The sequence below is a fragment of the Mesocricetus auratus genome, unplaced genomic scaffold (genome assembly GCF_017639785.1).
Source record: "Mesocricetus auratus isolate SY011 unplaced genomic scaffold, BCM_Maur_2.0 Super-Scaffold_6731, whole genome shotgun sequence".
NCBI classification, from domain to species: Eukaryota; Metazoa; Chordata; class Mammalia; order Rodentia; family Cricetidae; genus Mesocricetus; species Mesocricetus auratus.
In genome coordinates, this window is record NW_024429185.1 from 1,072,012 (window position 1) to 1,091,521 (window position 19,510).

Genomic DNA, 19,510 nt, shown 5'->3' on the forward strand with positions numbered 1-19,510 from the left:
CCTGCCCCCGCTGGCCATCACCCAGGCTAGGAGGGCGCCAACGGTGTCTGCAGCTGCCATGGCTGGCCGAGGTGTGGCTGGGCCTCCACAGTGGCCCAAGCTGAGGAGGTCCACGGCAGTAGTGGTGGTAATGGCTACTGCGTGTTCCAGGAGCTTCTCCGACAGGGCCCAGCCCGCAGCTGTCACGCAGTCTCTGTGCTCTGCCCACCCTGCTGACACCAAGGACTCTGCCTCCAAGCCTTGTTTGGTGGGTTTTGGCTTTTTGAGGCATGCTGGCGCTGTAGCCCAGGCTGGATATCAGAAGCCTCCTGCCTTAGCTGCCCACTACTGGGACCACAGCCCGCACAGACTCCTTTTTCAGCCAGGTTGGGAACACAGCGTTTTTAATTGAGCCCCATAGCACCTGCCCCCAACCCGAGGGCGTTCCCAAGCACCAAGGAGTCACCCCTGCAGCCTAGCTCCCCTGCATGGGGACCCCAAAGCACCGTTTCCCCACATTCCATGGGGCCAAAGTGGATCCCCACTCACACCCACCCACTGGGACAATAAATATGACCTCAGAACCAAAGCTGGGACAGGGGTCCCATAGAGCTCCCAAACAGGCTGCGGGACCCGGGATCTGAAATCCAGGTCAGGGCATGAAGCGAGCCAGAGCCCGCCTAGGCTGGAGCGAGGCCAGGCCTCTGGTGGTCAACCATGCCCCGGCCTGGCTTCAACCACAAGCGAACGTTCTTTCTGATCACAGAGCCACAGCTGCCTGCCCAAAACGCTCGCCAGCACCCACAGTCTTTGTCTCGATCAAACTCTGGACAGCAATGGGGAAAGAAGGGGGATCCAGGGGCCTGGGGACAAACGGGGCGAGGCTAAAGCGAGGGAGCGGAGCGAGGTTCATCACTGTTCGGGGGGCACACCGGAGGGGTCGGTGTTTCCGGCCTGGGTTTGGGCAACACGGGAGTCGCGGGTGGCCTGGCCCATCTCCCTACGGATGTCACCGAGAGCCGATTCTGGGTTCTCCAGCAGCCGCTGGAAGAGGCTGGGTCTGGCGCGGGGCTCACGGCACTGGAAGGTGACGGCCGTGCCCGCGTCCGCCTTCATCTCCCGGGAGAAGCCGTCGGAGGAGCCGTCGAAGCAGCGGCCGATGGCAATCTCCTTGGCCAGCCGCGGGCTCTGGTCGGTGACAGTATAGACTCCGTAGTTGTGGCCCAGCGCGTCGAGCGGAGCGAGCATGGCGAAGGTGGCCTGGTCGTCGTCGGGGGCGGTGGGCGGGTGTCGGGCCAGGTAGTCGTGCAGGAGCGTGTTGACGGCCACACGGCGGCAGCTGCCCTGCGGGGTCACCGTCACCAGCGTCCTGTCGGCCTGGCGCTGGTCGAACAGCATGCCCCCGCACTTGAACTCCACGCAGGCGGCCGAGGCGCCAGGGCGCTCGGGGTGGCGAACGCTGCGGGTGTCACGGAGGCCGTAGAGGCGGCCGCGCGTGGCCGCGTGGGTGCCGCCCGCGTTGTGCGAGCGCACCATGTACTCCTGCGGGCCCTGCAGCCGCACCTTCAGGAAGCAGGCGCGGAACTCCTGCGGGTTGGGCCACCAGGCCAGCAGGTCTCCGGTCCACGAGGCGGGCGCGCCCTCTCGGAAAGGCACCACGTCGTACTCGTACTTGTCCGCCTCCACGCGCGAGAATCGGAAGTGGCCGTCGGTGACCGGCGCGTCCTCGCAGTCGCGCAGGCGACGCCACGGGTACACGGGCCCCCGCGCCTCGGACTCGCGGCCGGCGCGCGGGCGCGCCAGGTTGACGCGGAAGCCGGTGCGCTTGAGCGTGGGGTCGTCGTGGTCGGTGCGCCGGTAGCCGAGGCGCTCCAGGTAGGGCTGCGCCACGCCCACGGCGGCCGCGGTCGCGCGTGGCCCCGACGGCGCCGCCTCCAGCTCCTCGCCGCCCAGCGTCGCGGTCACCACAGCCGTGTAGGCGTCGGGCCGCTCGGCGTCGCAGAAGGCGGGCACGCAGGCGCCGTTGGGCCCGGTGACCGCGCTGTCGAAGCGGCCCCACGCGCGCGGGTTGCCCGTGAAGCCGGGCGCGGGCTCCAGGTTGAGCAGCGTCACCACCACGCCCTGCACCTGCTCGGCGGGCGCGAAGCGGTCGGTGCCGTAGGCGCGCACCTTCACGAAGCAGCGGCGCCGCTCGGGCACGTCCAGGTTGAAGAGGCGGCGCTCGCGCACGGTGAGCGCGCCCACAAGGAAGGCGCGCTCCTCCCTGCGCACGCGCGCCGCCGCCGCCTCGCGCCGGAAGCCGCCTTCTCCCCGCGCGGCCCCCTCCTCCTCCCAGAGGCCGCTCTCCGGCTCCAGCGACCAGAGGGCCAGCGCCTCGGCGTGCCCGGGCATGCGCACGTGCTCGGCGTCCACGCGCACGGCCGCGCGCGCCGCGTGCAGCTGCTCGGCCGAGCCGGGCGCGCGCAGGTCCACCGCGAACATGCCGTAGGTACGCAGCGGCGCCAGCTCGCCGGAGCTGTCCAGGAAGCGCAAGTCGCTGGACGCCGCGGACGCAGACGCCAGGTCACGAGGGTCCACGAAGGTGACGCGCGCCTCCACTGGGCCGGCGTAGGGACGGCCGTCGGGGTGACGGAAGGTCCCGGGAGGCAGGACCAGTTCGCCCAGCGCCGGCGCGGCCGCCGCCTCCGCGCCGCCCAGCGGGATCGCGCCGCCGCGCCCCGCGTCCAGCAGCACCGCGGCCGCCTTGCGCAGCGCACGGACCTCGTGGTACACGCCGGCGCCGCGGGGGTCGAAGGGCAGCACGCGGACGCTGTCCACGAACTCGCCGCTCGGGTCCACGAAGGTCACCACGAGGCGGTCGGTGGCCGGCGGAACCTCGATGGTGAAGTCGCCCTGGTAGGAGGTGAAGCCGATGGGCGCGCGGCCCAGCAGGATCCTGGCAAAGCGCAGGGGCTCCCCGGAGTCCGCTGCCACCACGCGGCCCCTCACCAGCCCCAGACGGGGCAGGCACTTGCGACAGCCACACTCTGCCACCACCTTCACCGGGAGCACGTAGCCGGAGCAGCGGATGTCCCTGCTCTCCAGGCGCAACACGGAGCAGCAGCGAGAGCCCGTGTCCCCGCAGCGGGGGCCGGAGCCCACGGGGCCCGGGCAGCGCGTATCCGCGCACAGGCCCACGTCTAGGTACGCGGGGCCGCCGCCCGGCCCGGCGCACTCGTCCGGAAGCTTGATCAAGTATTCCTGAGGTCGGGGGTCGCAGGCCGGCTGGCCGGGAGCTGGGGAGTCCAACAAGCGGGTCAAGGGAGGGGGGGCTGAGATTGGGGACGTGGGCTGGGCTGGGGGGGGGAACCGGGCGGCTCACCGAGCACCGTGAGCTGGGCGGCGCGGGAGCGCACGGCGCCAGCCTCGTTCCAGGCCTTGCAGTGGTACTCCCCCGCCTGGGCCTCGCCGAGCCCCCCGGAGCTCCAGGTGCGGCCCGGACCCATGCTGGCGCCGGTCCAGCAGGGTCCCGTTGTGGAACCTGGAGAAGGCAGTAGGTGGGGACCTTAGGGAGGGAGGGAGGGCCGACTACCTCTGTCATTAGGATTGGCGAGCGGCTTCCTGGAGCTCAGCCTTCTCCCTGGACCCCTGCACTCTGAATAAAGGGGAAACTGAGGCGGACGTTCTCTCCTAGAAGTCTGTTTGTTGAGACACGGCTGTGCACCCCAGGCTGACTTTGATCTCAACAGGGGTGCCCCACCAGGCCTGCCTTGTGTCTTCTTCTGAGACATGGCCCACCAGTGTAGCCCACTCTACTTAAAGCTCCAGCAGTCCTCGTGCCTCAGCGCTGGAACCGTGCGTTCGTCACCGGCGCCACAGAGTTACAGGAACTCCCAACCCAAGGCTGGCCCAGTACCCGAGGCCGTGTAGACACTCACCAGGAATATTTCTTAGGCATGGGGGTCCCCGAAGCCTTGCAGCAGAAGGTCACATTCTGACCTGCCTCTCGCACTCGGGACTCGGGGTGCTTTACCAGGTATGGCTTCCCTGCGGGGATAGGAGTTGGCCAAGGTGGTGACCCTGCTATGCCCCAGACCCTTTCTCCCATCCTCTCGAGAACAGTCTCACCCGGCACTGTCAACAAGTGAGGCCTATCTTGTTTATTGTTGTTGTTGTCTTTACCCCTTGGCCTGGAAGGTCCCCCGTCACTCTCCCCCATGTTCTTGGCTGCAAGGACTCTCACCTAACTCTTTAAGGACGATGGTCACCACGGCCGAGTTGGAGCTGTTGGCATGGGCCGGGGCTGTACCGGTGGAGAAGCCATCCATCTGGGCACTGACATTGGCCTGGCTGCCGGCGCAGACGCCGGGCACCAGGAAGGTTCCGTGGGTGTCACTGGTGGCTACAGTGCCAGGTCGGGCTTGAAGGAAGATCCTAGCTCCTGGCAGCGGTCGCCCAGATGGGGTGACCACTGAGCCCAAGAGGATGTGGTCAGGGCACCCACAGGTGTCAGAGCTACACGCTAGGGGAACATGGGGTGGCAAGGGCAGAGAATTCTTGAGGAGAGCTTTGCACTCGGTCATTCGGCAAACGTGTAACCCCCCCACCAGTGTGGCTGGACTGGAGTCAGGGATGAGTGGGCCCAGCGAGGGGGACCCAAGAGGCTGGGTCACAAAGATGGTGAGCACTCATCCACAGGGACACCTAGGCAGGGCTGGGAGGGAGGGGCACATCTGTCTCACTTCAGTGCTGTTCTCCACAAAATGGAAAATTGCAGCGGAAACCTCAGGGCGGAGGTGCCGGGTGGGGCACCATTGGCAACCTTGCCCCCCCCATGAGGGCTGCCGTAGCTGTCTGCAGACCATGTTTGTGGAGCACAGGCCCGAGTGGAATTTCCAGTCCCCTCCTGGCTGGCCTCCTGGCTGGCCCTGGGCATCGTGTCTGCGTGGGCGAGCAGGACAGACAGATTGAGTGCCGCATGCGTGCACTCAGACACCCGGCTTCCTCTGCACACGGGGCCAACGGTACACTAGGGGAGATGACTGCTCACGTCTGCCCGGCAGCCTCTGACCTCTGCGTAGTCCTGCGCCCAGGAGTCCACGCCCAGCAGAATCGCGTTCGATTATGTGCAGTTTGGCCCAATCGGGCAGGGGGGGGGGAAGGGCTTGCCAATATCGTACCCTTATAGGCGCTGGCCTGTGTCCCAAGTTGCTCCCTTTACTGGCCTGACCTTTTCAGGGTCCCCGCTTCAACTTAGTCCTCTTGGCCCCTCCTTATGCAAGCCCCACCCATGAGCGAGCCCTCTTCAGGCTCCGTCCCTCCTACCTGGGCACCGGGACCTCACGCACTTCTGCGCCTCCTGGGGGTTACCAGGACACGTGTCCCCAGACGAGCTTTGACAGCTGCGGCGGCGCAGGCGACGGCCTGGCCCGCAGCTCTTGGAGCAGAGACCCCACGCGCCCCACGCGCTCCACGCGGCCTCTGCGGAGCAAGGAGGAGATGAGATGGAGCTGCCCACCCCCCGCAGCGGGCTCTCTGGACTATGCGCCCCCCCCCCGGCATACACACGCCCGCCCGGCAGAGCCAACCCCGGCTCCCTGCTAGGTGCGCTCCTAGCCCTGCTGCTTCCCATTAGTCTTGAATCCTCCAACTGTTCAGGATGGGCCGGTGGGGTCCTGGCATTCGGGTGCCACCTGGGCCCAGTTCGTCACCTCAGACCAAAGCCAGCAGGTGGCGGGTGTGTCTCATCGAAGCCCCGCCCCGCCCCTGCTTTCCCTAAGCCTTGCTCCCCAGGGTCACACTTTCTATGGTTCCCGCCCTTACCCAGTGGGCACCGGAAGCGCACGTGGTAGTTGGAGCAGCGGCGGCCTCGCGGCTGCTCCCGATTGAGGCACCAAAAGCCGCGTGCTGGGTTGGCGTGCACCCGCTCGCCCACGGAGGCCGGTAGCGCCCAATCTGTGGTGCGCGCCTCCAGCGCCAGCGGCCGTAGGCACACGCGCGCGGGACCGTAGTAGAAGCGGATGGCGGCCAGGCTCTCGAAGTCGCCATCTCCTCCCGGGTGGTCCACGTTGAACCACGACGTCCACTCGCTGGCCTCTGCGGGCACCGCGTGCTGAGCCCAGGGCCCCCCTCCCGCCGGTCCCTCCAGCTTGGGGCCCCGGGGTGAGGGCTTCCAGGAGCCGCGATGTCCAAGCACTCCTCACCCTGCCCACCCTCCCCCACCATCCCACCAGGCCCGCAGCGCTCACCCTCCCAGTCCTCCAGGGCTGGCGAGGGCTGGCCGGGGTCCTGCGGCCGTCCCAGAAGACCCCTGGCAGCTTCGGCGCGCTCCTCAGTAGAGGCAGCATCTGCAGGAGCGCGAAGGGGCACAGGATGGAGACCGCAGAGACCCCTTCTGATGCAACAGGGGGACCATGGCCACCGCGTCTCAAGGGTGAGAAACGGTTCTGGCCTGGGGACCGTGGCGCTGTCCCCTCGGGGCCAGTTCCATTACCAGCGGCGGACCCTGGCGCCCTGTCCCTCTCCACGGGTTGGGTGACTGTCCCACTTTGTACCCCAGTGTTCATCAGACACAAGTTTAGTGTCGTGCATTCGGCTCCTCCTCCTCTACTCCCCGGGTCTTTGTAGGGGGGCTCAGGGTACCAGCCGAGAAGTGCTGGGCTTCTCTGGCCTCCAACTCTGCAAGACGGGCTAGAAGGAGCGGCAGCCCACAGAACCCCTTCTTCCCGGATCACAGCCCCGCGGAGGTTTGGAGACCTCGCGATTTAGGGCTCAAAGCTTGGGCCTGGTGCTCGGTCCCCGGGGCATCTCACCTGGCGCTCCCGCTAGGCGCGCCGCCGCGAGACAGAGACAGAGCAAGGGCAGCGGTGATGCCATCGCCAGGTCGCCGCGGCTCGGCGAAGCGCTCGGGTCCGACTGGGGCGGGCCTGGCGGCCGCTAGGCACTGGCAGAGGCGGGACGCACGCAAGCCACGCCCCTGGGCCGCGCTCCGTCGCCCTCCGCCGGCTCCCGCTTCGCCTCCGCCCGCAGACTGCCCCGAGCTGCGCCCCGCCTCTGCCTTCTCCAACTGGGTCCCGCGCCGCGTCCGAGGCGCCGCTGAGTCTTAAACCCGAAGTCACTGGGCGCCTCGGCGGCTAGAAGTCCTCCGTCGCGTCTGGTCAGCTCGGCCACTCCCGACAGCCTGCGAGTCCCACCCGGGCCACCCTCTCCTCCTCTGCGGCCCGAGGGGCTGCCCCCCCGCCCCCCGGTGTGGCGCACAAAGGAGGCGAGGCCGAGGCGGAGAGGCGTTTATTGGGGTGGGGTGCGGGGCGCGCTCACAGCGCGGCCACGCAGTCGGTGCCGCTGTACTTGGGCAGGCGCAGGCCGAACTTGCGGCGCACGTCCTCGGGCACGAACCTGCCGGCCACGAAGTGGTGGCGCCCGGAGAAGCGGCCGGCGCAGCTCTTGGGCGCGGCGAGGGACACCAGCACGTCGGGCTGCACCGCGTCCTCCGAGTCGCCGCCGGCCTCGGCGTCCCAGCCTGGGGGCGGAGAGGGGCAGCTGGGAGGACGGCGGCTGCCGGGCCCGCCCTGCCTCCCTCCAGCTGGGGCGTGTGCACCCCCGGGCCCACCCCAGGCCTCCAAGGGGTCTGTCGGCCCCGTCGGGGACAAGCGCCCGGGATGTCTTCTCTCCTGCCTCAGGCGCTACCCGGAAGCCGCCTGCTCCCCCCTGACAGGAGGCTTCCAACTTCGGGGCCCCTCCTCCCCGCCGCCCACTTGCCCCCCGACTATACGCCCCGGCCCCGGTCTGTCCTGGGGTCCTCCAGCCGGGTCCTTCCACGCAGCCCCACACAGGGCAGGACGCTTATCGTCCCCGCAGGCGTGGCCGAGGTGAGCTCACGTCTGCGGGGCCGGCGGCGGGCGGGGCCGGTTCTGCCGGGCACCGGGACCGCGAGGGCACCGGGTCACTTGAGGTGCGAAACAGGACGGGGGCAGACTCGGAAACGGGTTGAAGGGTTGGATGGGGAGCCACGGCGCGGGGCGGGGCGTGCAAACGAGGGGCACCGAGGCTGGGGGACGCAGACGGGGACACAGACCGGGGTGGGGGGCGGCCCCGGGGCCGTGCCTGAGGGGACATCCAGGCTCACGAGCGGGATGGAGAGCCGCCTCAGCGTGGCCAGCGCGCGCGCGCAGGGCCCGCCCGCCTCCGCCGGCCGCACTCCAGGGCCGAGCACCGCGTCCACCACCAGCCCGTAGGCGGCGTCCACCAGCCGCACCTGTGTGAGGACTCGCGTCAGCGCCCGGGTGCCGGCGCGCCAGGGCGGGGTCAGGGTGGGCGCAGCTGACCTCGGCGGGCAGGAAGGACAGGAAGGGGATGTCCATCTTCTCGCACTGCGTGGTCAGGTCGCGGTGCAGCGCGTCCGCCGGACGCGCAGGGCAGAAGACGCTGGGCTGGTAATCCTGGGGGAAGCCGGGCCCCGTGGCGGCGGCGGCGGCGGGAGGGAGCTCGCCCCAGCTCCCGTCCCCGGCGGAACCCCAGCCCCGGCCCTGCGCCCCACCACGGGGACCCCGTTACTCACGAACACCCGCAGGTGCCGGGCACACGCCAGCCCCACGGCGCCGTTCTGCTCGGGGCCGCACACGACCAGCACCGTCCTCTGCTTGCGCGACAGCGAGGACAAGGGGAACGCCTGCGACAGCACAACGGAGGGCTCGAATGGGGGCGGTTGGAAGCCCGACCTCTGCGCCCAGTGTGGTTTGTTCACACCATGCACACTTCGGACACCCCCAGTTTACAGAGAAAAGCGGGTGTCCCGGAGGGAGCTCCGCAATCGGGCAAGCATCGCGCCTAGACCGCCTGTCTGCCTTTACCCCTCTCTGTTGCCTTGTTCAGAACCCCAGGATGCACACGGTTTTTTGTTGTTTTGTTTTTGTTATTGTTAGAGAGGTTCTCGGTCAGGCTGGTCTTGAACTTGCAGCAATCCTAATGCCTGAGGCCTCCAACAGCCGAGTTTGCAGTTGTGAGCCACCACGACAGCAGTCTGGGCCAGAGGGCCAGTGAGGGGGCTCAGCAGATAAAGGAGAGACCCGAGTTTGTTTCCTGAAATCCACGTGGTGGAATGAGAACATTAGCTCCCACAAACTGTCCTCCCCGCTCCACACGCTCACACGAAATAATGTAATGTTTTTAAAGGAAGGAGGCGAGACACAGGTGGAGCGGGGGACTCGCCCTTCGTGGGCTTCTGCGTTTATAACTGAATTGCCCTGTAGGACCCCAAGGCCAGGCTCAGTGGGACCAAGCCAGTGCCTCTGGCGGCACTTCAGGGGTTAGGGTTACCTGAGCGGGACACACTACTTTGATCAGACCTCATTTGACCACCCTGCCCATCTCCTCGTGGGGGCATTTAGGGGACTGTCAGGTAGGTCATACTTCTAGCGGCTCAAACCCCACCCTGTGGGTGCTCTCCCTCCATCCGGGTCTCTGGGACTCCACTTCTGCCTTGTCTGGCGTTCTCCCGTTTCCCCACCGAGCAATGGGTTGGAGTAGCCTCGCGCAAAGGGGGCTGGTACCTTGGTCACAGCCACCGCACTGGCGTGCCCGTAGAGCTCCACCAGCTGCTGCCGCCCGAAGCGGTACTCGTCCAGCAGTTCCCGCTCCAGGGCGCTCGCCTCCGAGGTGCTGCGGGCAGTCGGGCAACACGCTCAGAGGCACAGAACGGGGGCGGACACCCGGGCACGGCCCAGGCTGCGTCCTTACCCACGAAGAGCTTCAGCGGCCCTGAGCTGCGTCATCTCTTGCCCGGTTTCCCCATCCCCAAGCTTGCTTTGAAATGGCAGCCTGGGGCATGCGCACCTCAGGTTAAAGATACACTGGTCGCTCAGCAGTGGGAGTTTTTTGTTTTCCCCCCCAAAGCTGAGAAGATCCTGAACGCAGACTGATTCTCCCAGCAGCGTGTCCCAGGGTGCCATCGAACTCCTAATTCCCCTCCTTCAGATTCATATCCCAAACCTTGAGAATTTGATGGGGAGGAGAGATGATTTCTGCCACAGGGATTAATGACGAAGTTCTATGACACTGCAGGGGGCAGTGAGTTGGGCATGAAGATGGCAGAATTTAGCAACTCACTCAGGAAAATGGAAACGGGACCTTCAACTATGAGACCCTCGACAGCCAGTATTCAAGGACAGTGAAATTAAGATATCTGAGCCTTGCTTTAGTAGCCCAAATATTTAATCCCAGCACCTGAAGGCAGAGAATGGCAGATCTGTGTGAATTTAAGGCCAGCATGTTCTACATAGCACAGTCCAGGCTGGGCAGGGTGACCCTGTCCTTGTTTGTTTTCGAGACAGGGTTTCTCTGTGGCTTTGGAGGCTGTCCTGGAACTCATTCTTGTAGGCCAGGCTGGTCTTGAACTCACAGAGATCTACCTGCCTCTGCATCCCGAGTGCTGGGATCAAAGGCGTGCGCCACCACTGATGGACATGAGGCCCTATCTTAAAAAAGAAAATAAAGATTGTCTGGCCAGAGAGAGAGGCTGCTGGGTCAAATGCCTTTACCACCACATGGTTGAGGGATGTCTCCAGCTACCTCTAACAGAATTGAAGCAAGAACAGATTACATAATTCATGAATCTGTTCAAAAGTCATTAGCAATTCGATGTTGCATGCGTGAACACCTGCCAGTATGTGTGAGGTCCTGGGTCCCACACTTAGCACTGGGGAAAAAGAATTTTTAGAAAGCAATGACAAGGTCTAAACATGTCTGAGCATGCCACAGGGCAGAGGCTGGGGGTCTCCACTTGATGGGGGGGGCGGAGCAGACAATGAACTACAGAACCAGAGGTGGGGTAGGATGAGTGACAGCCCTCTTCCCTGGTTCCCAGCTGAGAACTGAGGAGGGGTGCCTACTGGCCAGCAGTCGCTGCCATGAGAGGACCATCAGGTAGGGCACCCTGGAGGAGGGAGGAGCACCAAGGAAGGGAAAAGCAAGGAATGAGAGCTGTAACAAGTCCAGATGCGTGGGGAGCAGGGCAGGCGGGCTCAGTGCCTTTAATCCCAACACTCAGTGGCAGAAGCCAGCCTGGGCTACAGAGTGGGTTCCAGGTCAGCCTGGGCTACACAGAAACAACCCTGCCCCAAAAGAAAACAAAGCACTGTGAGGGAGACCCTGCAGACAAGAGGTCAGGAGCTTCGGGCAGAGAGCCCGGAGGGAAGGAGGCTGGGGCAGTGTGCACTCGGTATGGGGCAAGGCCCAACACGGTGGCACATCCTTGAACCCCAGCACCTGGACGGTGACACAGGACTGTCTCAAAACCAAATCTACGGGGCGGAGAGGGGCTGAGATCAGCTTCTAGCACCCATACCAGGCAGTTCACAACCACTTGTAACTCCAGCTCCAGGGGATCCAATGCCTCTTACCTCCATAGGCACCTGCACCAGACAGACAGACAGACACACACACACACACACAGACAGGCACACATACACACACAGATAACACACAGAGACAGACACACACACAGACACAGATAACACACAGACACATACACAGACACACATACAGACACAGATAACACACAGACACACACACTCAAAAAATCAAAAAGAAAACCTAGCTGGAAACCTAGCTGGTACAGTAGGTGTGCCTGTAACCCAACTGCTGTGAGGTACAAACAGGAGAGGAGTGGAACTCACTGGCCAACCAGTCTAGAAATCAGTCAACTTTAGGCTCAGTGGGAGACTGTCCAAACACCGAGGTGGAGAAACAGAGTTAGACAGCTGATGTGGACTCTGGTCCCCACCAGCAAGCACACGCTGAGTCCCCACTTTCTGACAGCCATGTCTGCCTCTGCAGGGGTGGCAGTGGGTAATCCCAGGGGCAGCGGCTAACCCTGGTGGACAAGAGCTCATGAGACCAGCGGGGAAGCCCGTGTGCTGTTTGGAGGCTGTTATGAGGGAGGTTTCCCCACACACACCAATTCCAATGCTGCTCCTAGCACAGGTACAGCAAGGGTAGGGTCTCTTTCAGGAAGGGCAAGGCACCCTTCAGCCAGGACACCCCAGGTGGTCTCCCCAACACTCTCCCCTTCACGGCTGCTCACCTGGTTGCCTGCACAGGTTGTCTGTGCCCTGAAAGAAGGCAGGGGCAGCATCATCCTACCCTAAGGCCTCTTGCGGCCGGTATTCAAAGCCTCTGTGTGAGTCCAAGTCCCTCAGGATGACACCTCAAACAGTGAGGGGAACTATGAGGGCCGGCTTGCCTGGAATACGGTTTCACTAGCAACTCAGCTTCTGCCGTACCTGCAAGCTCCCAGCAGACCCTAGGGACCACCCCAGTCACTCCCCTGCCTCCAGCCTGGCCCCATCACCTGCTGACCTGAGAAAGCACCTCTCCTCTGATGCATCTCCCAGGCTCCTGTCGCTGGATGCAACGCTCATGGTCACACAGGCGGCGGGCTCCGTGCTGCCTTTTAAGCGAGCACCGTGGGCGGAGCCCTGTGACTAAGCGCCTGCTAATGAGGGCCGCCAGGGGGCGCTGCGCACAGCCATCGGCCAAAGCACAGGGGGACGGAACCCGTGATGAACCCTAGCAGCAGACTGGTGTAGGGATCCGCAACAGAGTCACACGATGGCATTTACTTGATTATTCTTTATTGCGGGTATCGGCTCGGACCCTACGTATACCAGGTAAAGCCGAAGTTGGCGTTGTCCAACTCCTCCTTGGAGCGCAGCCCGTACAACTCGGCGGGGAGAGGCGGCACCCAGCGCGTGGTGTGGAACACAGACTCACCCACCTGAGGGCAGAGGCAGGGTCAGTCCTCGCCAGGCCCCACTGCCCCGCCCCCACGCCGCCCGACTCACCTTCCAGTCGGGCACATCCTTCATGATGATGGCCTCCTCCTCCAGGTTCTCCCGAAGAATCTGCAGGGTCCTGGGGCCACAGGGTGGGGCCGAGATCAGATCTATCCAGGGCAACCACTCTGTCCCTTCCCTGACGAGGGCTCCTCCCACCCTGACCTACCTCCGGTCCTTCTCGGCCTGGAATAGCGGCATGAGGGCGATCCGGGCCTCCAAGTCCTCGATCTGCAGGCGCCTGTGAAACCGCAACCCCCACTAGGGGTCAGATGTGGCCCCGGAGGGAGTATGAGCCACAGACATGCCGGGGCCACAGGGTGCGGTGGGGAGGGGGCGGGCGGCCACCCGAGCCGGAGCAGGAAGGCAAGCCTGCAGCTGGCACAGGCTGCAGCTACAAAAGTGTTGGCTTCACACTTTTCTTTCAAAGAAACTTTTTTTTAATCCTAAAAATAGCCCTGTCTGATGATCCGGGTGGAGAGGGGGGCACACTCATCACCAGGCTCTGGGCCTTACAAGACCAATTTCCCTTTGTTCTCAAAATAGCAGGGTGCTGGGTATGAGGTCCTCCCGCAGCTATTACCCCACGTGGAGTCGGGAACCTCTCGGCTTCAGGAGCTGGGAAACAGAACCCAGAGAGAAGGGGCTCAGGAAGAGGCCTGTGTGGGGTTCTTCCTCTAGTGACGCCCCCATCCTAGTCTCTCTGGCCTTCAGGGAACCTGCCTCCCATGGTCTGGAACTCATAGAGCTCCACCTGCCTCTATGTCCCAAGCCCCAATCATATCTGGCCTGGTGACCACACAGTGCCAGCTGCGAGACCGCAGGTGCCTACGATTTATGCTCACCTGGCCTGGAACAGCTGCAGGCCTGGTCCACCAACCCTTCACTCCTTTACTTTAGGACAGGAAGTGAGGGGTAGGGTCCACACTTCCTGGCCCTGGACAAACAGCCGGCCAAGGAGACCTTCGCACTCACAGAACCCTGGTGTGAGCAGGGCCTGTCTGTCTTACCTGGTGTGAGCATGGCCTGCCTGTCTGTCTTACCTGGTGTGAGCATGGCCTGCCTGTCTGCCTTACCTGGTGTGAGCCTGTCTGTCTTACCTGGTGTGAGCATGGCCTGTCTGTCTGACCTGGGGTGAGCATGGCCTGTCTGTCTGACCTGGGGTGAGCATGGCCTGTCTGTCTTACCTGGGGTGAGCAGGGCCTGTCTGTCTTACCTGGGGTGAGCAGGGCCTGCCTTACCTGCGCTCACGGTTCCACTTCATCATCCTCCAGTAGCCAAAGAGCAAGGTCCCGATGCCCACCGCAAACATGCTGTAGCCTGCAACGAAAGTGAGGCTTCAGTCTCAGCATGGCCCCCGACCCTCCCAGCAACACTCTCTCTGCAAAGTGCCTCACAGCTGGCCTGGCCTGTCTCAGCCACTTCCCCAGGACAGTCTCTGGCATTCCTGCTTTGTGTCCAGGCTGCCAGGCGTTCTGGAAGGTGCAGGCCAGCAGGGGCGCAGCAGAGTCCCACGGTCTAGAACAGGACTTCTCCACCAGTGGTCATGACCCCTTTGGGGTTACAATGATCTTTTCACAGGGGCCACATATCAGATATCCTACATATCAGACATTTACATTACACTTCACAATAGTAGCAAAATTAGTTACAAAGTAGCAATGAAAATAATTCTATAGGTTGGGGTCAACACAACATGAGGAACTGTATTTTCTTAAAGATCTTTTTATCTTTTTTAAAGATTTATTTATTTATCATGTATAGTGTTCTTCCTGCATGTATCCCTGCAGGACAGAAGAGGGCACCAGATCTCATTACAGATGGTTGTCAGCCACCATGTGGATGCTGGGGATTGAACTCACGACCTTGGGAAGAGCAGCCAGTGCTCTTAACTCCTGAGCCATGCCTCCAGCCTGAGGAACTGTATTTTTTTTTTTTTTTTTGGTTTTTCGAGACAGGGTTTCTCTGTATTGTTTTGGAGGCTGTCCTGAAACTGTAGACCAGGCTGGCCTCGAACTCACAGAGACCCGCCTGCCTCTGCCTCTCGAGTGTTGGGATTAAAGTCGTGCGCCGCCACTGCCCCTCGGAACTGTATTTTTTATTGTTGTTATTTTTGTTTTTTGAGACAGGGTTTCTCTATGTACCCTAGCTGTCCTGGAACTCACAGAAACCCACCTGTGTCTACCTCCCAAGTGTTGGGATTAAAGGCTGGGGCCACCTCCGCAGTGAGAAGTGAGAAACTGTATTAATGGTCGCAGCATCAGGAAGGTTAAGAGCCACTGGGCTAGAAGGCCAAAGGTGCAGATGTGGTAGCAGCCTTTAGTCCCAGCAGGCACAGCAGAGGCAGGTGAATTCCCGTGAGGTGGAGGCCAGCCGGGTCTACAGAGGTCCAGGACAGGCAGGGCTACAAGAAAATCCTGGTCTTGGGGGGCGGGGTGGTGGTGGAATAAAACAACAAAAACAGAAGGAAAAGGCCTGGTCCGCACCAGTGCCGGCTCTGACACCAGAGGCGGGAGGTGCCCCAGGGGGCCGCACAGCCGCTCCTGACTCCAGGGCTGGTGTAGGGGCCCACCGGTCCAGCAGGGGAGGCCACCTGCCTACACCCAGGGGAGGTAGGGGCCACCAGAAATGATTACTGGTGACCAGCAGAGGCAGCTCCAAGCCTGACTGGACCCTCAGCTAGGTCAGAGACAAACACTTCCAGCCACTCAGTTCAGACGTTAAGACTCGCGCTCAGGACTCAGACCCAGTCATGGACATCAGGGGAAGCCCTAGGTGTTCAAGAGCATCTCTGGCTCGCTGACTGCAGGCGCTGTCAGCCCTCACCAACTGGGAAGACACCTGCACCACTGCAGAGCCCTCACTGTCAACAGCTGAGAGGACCCTGGGGCCCCATCTTCAGACTCAGGCCCAGAGCCTGACCAGAGCTGCTCCCCGTAATTTCTCAGAAGAACAAGCAGGCCCTTGTGGGGGGCTGTGGTCCACAAGTGTGGGCACAGTTAATCACCGAGGCGGCCTATATTTCAGGAGATGCCACAAGGGCGAGCAGAGCACACACCCTCCCCTCGGTCTCCCTGAGTAGCTGAAGCTGTAGGAGGCACCGGCACCTGAGCCGTTCCTTCCCGAATCAATAAACTTGTGAGCGAGAGGCAGTTCTCCAACAGCCACCGCCACAGCCTTAACCCTTCCCCTGCAGAAAGCCAGTCAGGGCATGAGAGCCGCGTGCAAGTACCCAGGCAGCGAGGCTGCTTTCAGGAAATGCGACAGCTTCAAACTCATCAGCAGCTGTGTGCACAAAGACACGCTGGCATGAGGGCAGTCACGCTTGCCAGCGGGACAGAACCAGACGTCTGCAAATAACCCCTCAAATCTTATGGCCAATTGGCTTTGGACAAAGGTGCCACAATCATTTAATGGGGAGTCTTCTTCTCAGCACTGGGCCACACAGGGACGCCCAGGAACCCAGCTCCCAGTGTACGGAGGCCTGAAGGTAAGAGCAAGAGATGTCCGGGGCTGAGCTCAATAGGCAGAGTGCTTGCCTGCCTAACGCGCTGCACTCTTGGGTTCCTTCTGAACATTAGCCAGGAGAGGGGGCACATGTCTGTGATCCCACCACTTGGGAAATAGAGGCAGGATAATCAAGAGTTCAAAGTCATCCATGGCTACATGGGGAGTTTAGGGCCAGCTGAAGCTATAGGAGAACCCATCACACACACACACACACACACACACACACACACACACACACACACACACACACACACACACACACACACACACACACACACACACACACACGGCAGGTGGATTTCTGTGAGTTAGAGGCCAATCTTGTCCACATGGAGTTCTAGGCCAGCGAGGACAACATAGTGAGACCCTAAACCAAAAACAAACCAAAACAAACAAATAAATAAATTTAAAGGAAGGAAGGGCTGGGCAATGGTGGTGCATGCCTTTAACTCCAGCACTCAGGAGGCAAAGGCAGGTGGATCTCTGTGAGTTCGAGGCCAGCCTGTTTCACACAGTGAATTCCAGACTAACCAGGGCTACAGAGAAACCCTGTCTTGAAGAACCGAAAGGAAAGGAAGAAGAGCCCAAGTGCCCAATGCGATCTTATAATGCCGGTGGTGCTCAGATGACCGCTGTTTGCAGCGTCCCTGGTTTACACCAAGTTCCAGGCCAGCCAGGGCCATGCTGTGAGACCCTGGTTCAGAGATGTCATCGCAGGCCCTCCGCCCAATCTGCTCAGGAAGAACACAAACAGGGCTTCCTTCAGTAAGAGAAACTGCTTTTGTAAATGACACCATTAGCTGAGCAGGCCCCTGGGAAGGCAGACATCTGCAGACTTTCTGAGAATGAAACAGTATCTAAAACAAACTCAAGTCACCAATAATAAAAGTCACCTCCCCATACACACGCATGCACAAGGACAATTATTAAAAAACAGAGCTGGGCCGGGCGGTGGTGGTGCACACCTTCAATCCCAGCACTTGGGAGGCACAGACAGGTGGAGCTCTGAGTCTGAGGTCAGCTTGGTCTACAGCATGAGTTCCAGGACAGCCAGGGACGCACAGAGAAACTCTGACTTGGGGAAAAAAGAAGTAAGGAAGGGAGGGAAGGAGGGGACAGATTTGGTGCACACAGCTATTATTCCAACACTCCCCCTGAAACAGGAGGAAAAGAGAAGGGCGTTCAAAGCTAGCCTGGGCAGGAGAGTCTTCAGAAAGATGAGAAGAGGGAAGGGAGGCGGCTCAGGGGTTAAGAACCCTTGCTGTTCCTGCGGAAGACCCAGGCTTGGTTCCCAGCACCCATGAGGCGGCTCACAATTGTCTGTTTACTCCAGTTCCAGGGTTTCTGGTGCCCTCATCTGGCCTCCAAGAGCATACACAAACAAGGTGCATAGACACACAAGGAAATACTCATGAAATAAAATTTAAAAACCTTTAAAGAGCACTCGCTGGCCGTGTGGTGGCAACACCTTTAATCCCAGCACTCAGGAGGGAGAGGCAGGCAGATCTGTGAGCTGTGGGCCAGCCTGGACAGAGTGAGTTCCAGACAGTCAGGCTACACAGAGACCTGTCTGGAAAAAACAAAACCAAAGCACTTGCTGCTCTAGTTCAGTTTGCGGCACTCACACCGCAGCTCACAACTGTCTTTAACTTCAGTTCCAGGGATCTGACATCTTCGTCTGGCTTGCACAGGCACCAGACATGCATGCACTTTGTAGCCCAGGCTGGCCTTGAACTCAGATACCTGACTGCCTCTGTCTCCAAGTGCTGGGATTAAAGACATGTACCACCACCACCCAGCCAGGGTTTTTGTGTAACCTTGGCTGTCCTGGAACTCAGAGATTGCCTGCTTTGAAACAGGGTCTCACACATGGTTCGCTGGCCTGAACTCTCCACGTAGTCTAGGCTAGCCTTGAACTTGTGATGATCCCATCTTTGCTTCTCATGCGCTGGGATCACAGGTGGGCCAACACGTAGGGCCTGAAGGTTTTGGTTTTTGCTTTTCTATTTGAGGCATAGTTTACAGTGAAGTATGGCGAATTAAGGCCTAAATCCGCAGAGGGTAGCGTTACCAAGCTCAGGGCCTCTGGAAGAGCATCAAGTGCTCCTAACCACTGAGCCATCTCTCCAAGTTCCCAAGCTTTCTTTCTCTCCTTCCTTCTTTTTCTTGCAGGAGGCAGCATCATGTAGCTCAGGATGACTGGTGTCCCCACTCCGTACTGTTTATGCAGTGCTAGGGGTGGGTCCTGGGACTTTGAAATGCTAGGCAGGGACTATACCAATTGGACCCCAAGCCCTGACTATTGTATTTTTGTGACTCTGAGCACCGGGGTGGGAACCTCCGCATTCTTCTCCTGCTGAAATCAGTAACAACACTCTGTTACCTCAGGACTTTAAAGACACAGCCAAGGATGGTGTGCCTGTGGTCCTGGCACTCTGGGGGCTGGAGGCTGGAGCTTGCGACTGGCCTGGGCGCTAGGCTAGGGCATCAGCAGCACACACTGAGCCTCCTGCTTTGGGGGACTCTGTCGCCCCAGCACTCGAGAGCCGGAGGCAAAGGGATCAGCTTCGGGCCGGCCTAACACGAAACGAAATCTCCCAACTCCGGGTCCCAAGCAGCGGAAGCCGCCCGGAGAGCCGGGAAAAGGCTCAGTGGGACCGAAGCCCGCCCTTCCTCCCCCCGCGGGACACTAACCCGACAGTCCCCGGCGAGGCAGGTTGCGCTGGTAGTCGATGGGGCCGTAGCCCCCTGGCGGGGGCATGTCCTGCTTCACCTTCGATGCCGCCATGTTGGCGAGACCCCAACTTCCGGCAGCCGGCGGAAGCGAGGTGACGCGCGGCCGCCATGTTGAGTGTGGCGGAAGTGCGGGCGGGTCTCCGCCAACGGGGCGCCCGCCGGGCCGGCCCCGGTCCCGGAGGCCTTTGCTGCGGCCCCGGGCACGGCCGGGCGCCGGCCCCGAGCGCGCCCGGGCCTCCGCTCGCCGGCTCTCCTGCCCGCCTCCGGGCCCGGGGCCGCAGCCGGGGGCCGGCATCGACGCCCGTCCCGTCGGGCCGCCCGGGGCCGGTGCCCCGCAGGCCGCCCGGGAGGAACGGGCCGCGCGCGGCGATTGAGTCACAAAGCCCGGGGGCTTTCGGGCGCCCGCGAGGCGGGGGAGGGGTCCCCACCCCGAGCCGAGTGACGCCCGCGGTCACTTCACAAGGCAGAAATTGTTA

General features: G+C 61.8%; 3 protein-coding genes across 3 annotated transcripts; all 3 read right to left on the minus strand.

The window, feature by feature from the left end:
- Positions 1 to 366: 366 nt before the first annotated feature.
- Cilp2 (cartilage intermediate layer protein 2) lies at positions 367 to 6,910 on the minus strand. The gene is given in 9 exon segments (XM_040742038.1): positions 367 to 3,254; positions 3,341 to 3,434; positions 3,436 to 3,499; positions 3,897 to 4,005; positions 4,202 to 4,480; positions 5,284 to 5,439; positions 5,782 to 6,054; positions 6,207 to 6,305; positions 6,771 to 6,910. Coding segments are annotated over 9 exon segments (3,501 nt in total). The 5' UTR covers positions 6,835 to 6,910; the 3' UTR covers positions 367 to 891.
- A 319-nt stretch (positions 6,911 to 7,229) lies between these two features.
- Yjefn3 (YjeF N-terminal domain containing 3) lies at positions 7,230 to 12,499 on the minus strand. The gene is made up of 6 exons (XM_005086189.4): positions 12,313 to 12,499; positions 9,507 to 9,615; positions 8,516 to 8,626; positions 8,283 to 8,396; positions 8,062 to 8,212; positions 7,230 to 7,477 (listed from the first exon to the last, which is right to left on the minus strand). The coding sequence occupies exons 1-6, from the start codon at positions 12,372 to 12,374 to the stop codon at positions 7,272 to 7,274; spliced, it is 753 nt and encodes a 250-aa protein (XP_005086246.1). The 5' UTR covers positions 12,375 to 12,499; the 3' UTR covers positions 7,230 to 7,271.
- A 71-nt stretch (positions 12,500 to 12,570) lies between these two features.
- Ndufa13 (NADH:ubiquinone oxidoreductase subunit A13) lies at positions 12,571 to 19,367 on the minus strand. The gene is made up of 5 exons (XM_005086155.4): positions 18,993 to 19,367; positions 14,030 to 14,108; positions 12,958 to 13,029; positions 12,798 to 12,867; positions 12,571 to 12,730 (listed from the first exon to the last, which is right to left on the minus strand). Exons 1-5 carry the CDS (start codon positions 19,327 to 19,329, stop codon positions 12,611 to 12,613), a joined length of 678 nt encoding a protein of 225 aa, XP_005086212.2. The 5' UTR covers positions 19,330 to 19,367; the 3' UTR covers positions 12,571 to 12,610.
- Between the last annotated feature and the right edge of the window lie 143 nt (positions 19,368 to 19,510).

Bases quoted from the DNA above. Each gene is read 5' to 3' on its own strand.
- Yjefn3 (XM_005086189.4), bottom strand. From the start codon at position 12,374: ATGAGCGTTGCATCCAGCGACAGGAGCCTGGGAGATGCATCAGAGGAG. The intron at 9,616-12,312 runs GTCAGCAGGTGA...GACTGCCCGCAG, and splicing joins GAGGAGAGGTGCTTTCTCAG to CACCTCGGAGGCGAGCGCCC. The intron at 8,397-8,515 runs GTGAGTAACGGG...GGCTTCCCCCAG, and splicing joins CCCGGCACCTGCGGGTGTTC to GATTACCAGCCCAGCGTCTT.
- Ndufa13 (XM_005086155.4), bottom strand. From the start codon at position 19,329: ATGCCGGCCCCCGGCTGCGGCCCCGGGCCCGGAGGCGGGCAGGAGAGC. The intron at 14,109-18,992 runs GTTAGTGTCCCG...CTTTCGTTGCAG, and splicing joins GCCTCGCCGGGGACTGTCGG to GCTACAGCATGTTTGCGGTG. The intron at 13,030-14,029 runs GTAAGGCAGGCC...GCGGTTTCACAG, and splicing joins AAGTGGAACCGTGAGCGCAG to GCGCCTGCAGATCGAGGACT.